The sequence below is a fragment of the Peromyscus californicus genome, unplaced genomic scaffold (genome assembly GCF_007827085.1).
Source record: "Peromyscus californicus insignis strain IS unplaced genomic scaffold, ASM782708v3 Scaffold_7__1_contigs__length_154581171, whole genome shotgun sequence".
NCBI classification, from domain to species: domain Eukaryota; kingdom Metazoa; phylum Chordata; class Mammalia; order Rodentia; family Cricetidae; genus Peromyscus; species Peromyscus californicus.
Genome location: NW_026294595.1, coordinates 63,190,109 through 63,193,107, shown reverse-complemented (window position 1 = coordinate 63,193,107; position 2,999 = coordinate 63,190,109). Strand labels below are relative to the sequence as shown.

The window sequence follows — 2,999 nt, the reverse complement described above, 5'->3', positions numbered from 1 at the left end:
AAAAAATGGAGGAAGCTTTGCACTGCTATTTATTTTTTAATGGTCAGTAATTTTTAATTTTGTATCTCATTTGCCATGTTTAATGAAATAAAATAAATCATAAGCAGACTATAGAAATGAGGCATGCTGATATGTTATTGTAGCATATTCTTTTTAATGAACACAGCCTTTGTTTATAGAATCAATCATTCTCTCAATTAAAAATATATCTCACTGAAAACTTCATATGTACCATCTTGAGAATACCACTGCTAAACACATAAATCTGATGTCTTTTCTCTTCTGAAGTAATAAAAAAATGACTGTATATGACCACTCTACATTGCATATGTATTAGTAGAAGAGAAGACTTGGTCATTCTATTCACTGTGGGGCTTCTAGAGAAAAGGAAACTTTGGTTCAATTACTGCTTGAACTTTGGTTCTCAAGAGCAGGGCAATCTTGCTTAACAATTGGCCCCTGAGGATGACCACAGGTTGCATCATGCTAAGCACGGTTACATAAATTTCCCTATAATTATTAGGGACAGAGGAGGGACATACACTTTTCTACTGAGACTCATAGGAGCTCCTAGAACTCATTTGGCTCTTAGCTACTGTGAATGTTCTATTCAAAAAGATCTGAATAAAATATTTTGGCTGACGTCCCATTTAAAGAAAATGAATACACCAATATTTGGAAATCTGAAGGAAAACCATACTTCAGAAGCATTAAGATCCTTAAACCTAATTCCTCTTTTATTTTTTGAAAAAAACTGAAAATTTTCAAAATTTTAGGCATATGATATTGAGAGGTCTGTCTGTGGTTGCTGTTTCCCAACAATTTGGCTCACAGTAAGTATTCTGAAATTTATAGGCACTTAGAACAGTTAAAATAAAACAAGGTGTTTATTGTAAGACTGTTTGTACACACTAAGATTGGAACTTTCACAAGGACTATCAGGATTTCTGCAAAAAAATGTGTAAATGACATGAGATTCTAAAAGTCAGCATCATATTTTGAAACTGTACTTTTAGTAGAACTTTGAATTTCTGGGGAAGATTATCTTTTTATCAATGGTCATATACTTTAATGCAGCCAACAAAGATTCTTTAAAAAAGATGATTTATTAGTAATGAGAGAGAATTCATATTTCAAGGAAATGAAAAGCAAATAATACTTTTAAATGTTTTTTTTTAGCTTTGTTCATTGTATAGTAAAAGTTTTGTTTAAATTCCAAGAACTAAGGATAAAAGAAATAAAGAATCACAAGCATGTTCTGGAGTCAGAATACATCCAGACAATCATGAGGCATTTGATGCAAACACTCAGTAGTTATTTAATATTCTGCATTTTGTTCCTCTTTGCAAATGATGGGATAAAAGTTCCCCTGAACCTGTAAAGAATTCTATTATCTTTATTAACTAATAAACAAATGTCATGCTTCACTTTCTGGCATTCTTTTTTTTTAAAATACACCATCAAAGCTATATCAACTCTGAGGCAATAGAAATTAAGAAAATAGGTAAACATACATAAAATATTTTATTAAGATTTATTCAACATAGTTGTTACCTTTAATTTCTGAACAGTTTAGGGTATCTCACAATGAACACCTGGAATTTCACAAATAAGCCTGATTTCATCCTCGTGGGGCTGACAGATTCCAAGGAGATTCAGTTGGTCCTCTCTGTGCTGTTTCTCCTGATATACCTGGTCACTGTGTTGGGGAACATAGGCATGATGCTGATCATTCGTCTAGATGTCCAGCTTCACACTCCGATGTATTTCTTCCTCACCCACCTGTCATTACTTGATCTCAGTTACTCAACTGTCATCACACCTAAAACCTTAGAGAGCCTGCTGACTTCAAACAAGAGCATTTCCTTCGTAGGCTGCTTCACTCAAATTTACTTTTTTGTCCTTTTTGCCGCTACTGAGTGTTTTCTCCTGTCTTCAATGGCCTATGATCGGTACGTAGCTATCTGCAACCCTCTACACTATTCATTTGTTATGTCCAGCAGATTCTGCAGTGCCCTTCTTATTGGCTCATATGTGCTTGGAGCTGTGGATTCTACTGCTGTTATGATATGCATGGGAACACTGGATTTCTGCAAGTCTAATGTCATCAATGACTTTTTTTGTGACGCACCCCCACTTATAGCCATGTCTTGCAGCAACACACGTGATATTGAAATCACTATATATGTTTTTGCTGGATCTACCCTACTATTGTCCCTTATTACAATATCTGTGTCTTATGCGTCCATTCTTTCTACTATTTTGAAGATCAATTCAACTACAGGAAAACAAAAGGCCTTCTCAACTTGTGTCTCTCATATCCTGGCAGTTACCATATTTTATGGAACCTTAATCTTTACTCATTTAAAATCAAATAGGTCCTCCTCCTTGGGAAAGGATCAAGTGGCATCTGTTTTCTATACTATTGTGATCCCCATGCTGAACCCATTCATTTACAGTCTCAGAAACAAAGAAGTGAAATGTGCTGTCAGTAGAGTCATAAAGAAGAGAGAGAGAGCTCTGGACACATAAGATAATAACAACTATGCTAAGAATTCAACTTTCCTTTATTCACATTATCCCTCTAGCCTCTCCATCTAAAAATAAGCAAAAGGTTTATTGTCTTATTGTGATGTCATTTCCATTATACAAACAATTCTTGGAAATTTCCAGGAATGTGTTTTGAAATGTATAATTTATAATAGAAAATGAAATACTTGTTATACACACAGATTTTATGGACACTCAATACAAAAAGTAGAAGACATGTTTAAACTTCTTAAAACTATACCATGCTCAAATCTTAAATTATTACCTTATGAGTAAAGTAATTTTCAAAGTGACCACAGTCTCAGATGACATCCTCTTGTGGTATGAAATAGCAAATTTCACAGGGTGCTTAACTCTCAATTTCATCAGCAATAGAGGAGAATAATTCCAAAACAATGTCTTAAGATGATGTATGAAATCCATTCGAGGAAATAATCACAAATGTCAGC

The 2,999-nt window shown here is 34.1% G+C and overlaps 1 protein-coding gene across 1 annotated transcript; it reads left to right on the top strand.

Moving 5' to 3' along the window:
- Positions 1-1,587: 1,587 nt before the first annotated feature.
- Positions 1,588-2,532, top strand: LOC128100895 (olfactory receptor 8H1-like). The gene has a single exon (XM_052723638.1). The coding sequence runs from the start codon at positions 1,588-1,590 to the stop codon at positions 2,530-2,532; it is 945 nt and encodes a 314-aa protein (XP_052579598.1).
- Positions 2,533-2,999: the final 467 nt, after the last annotated feature.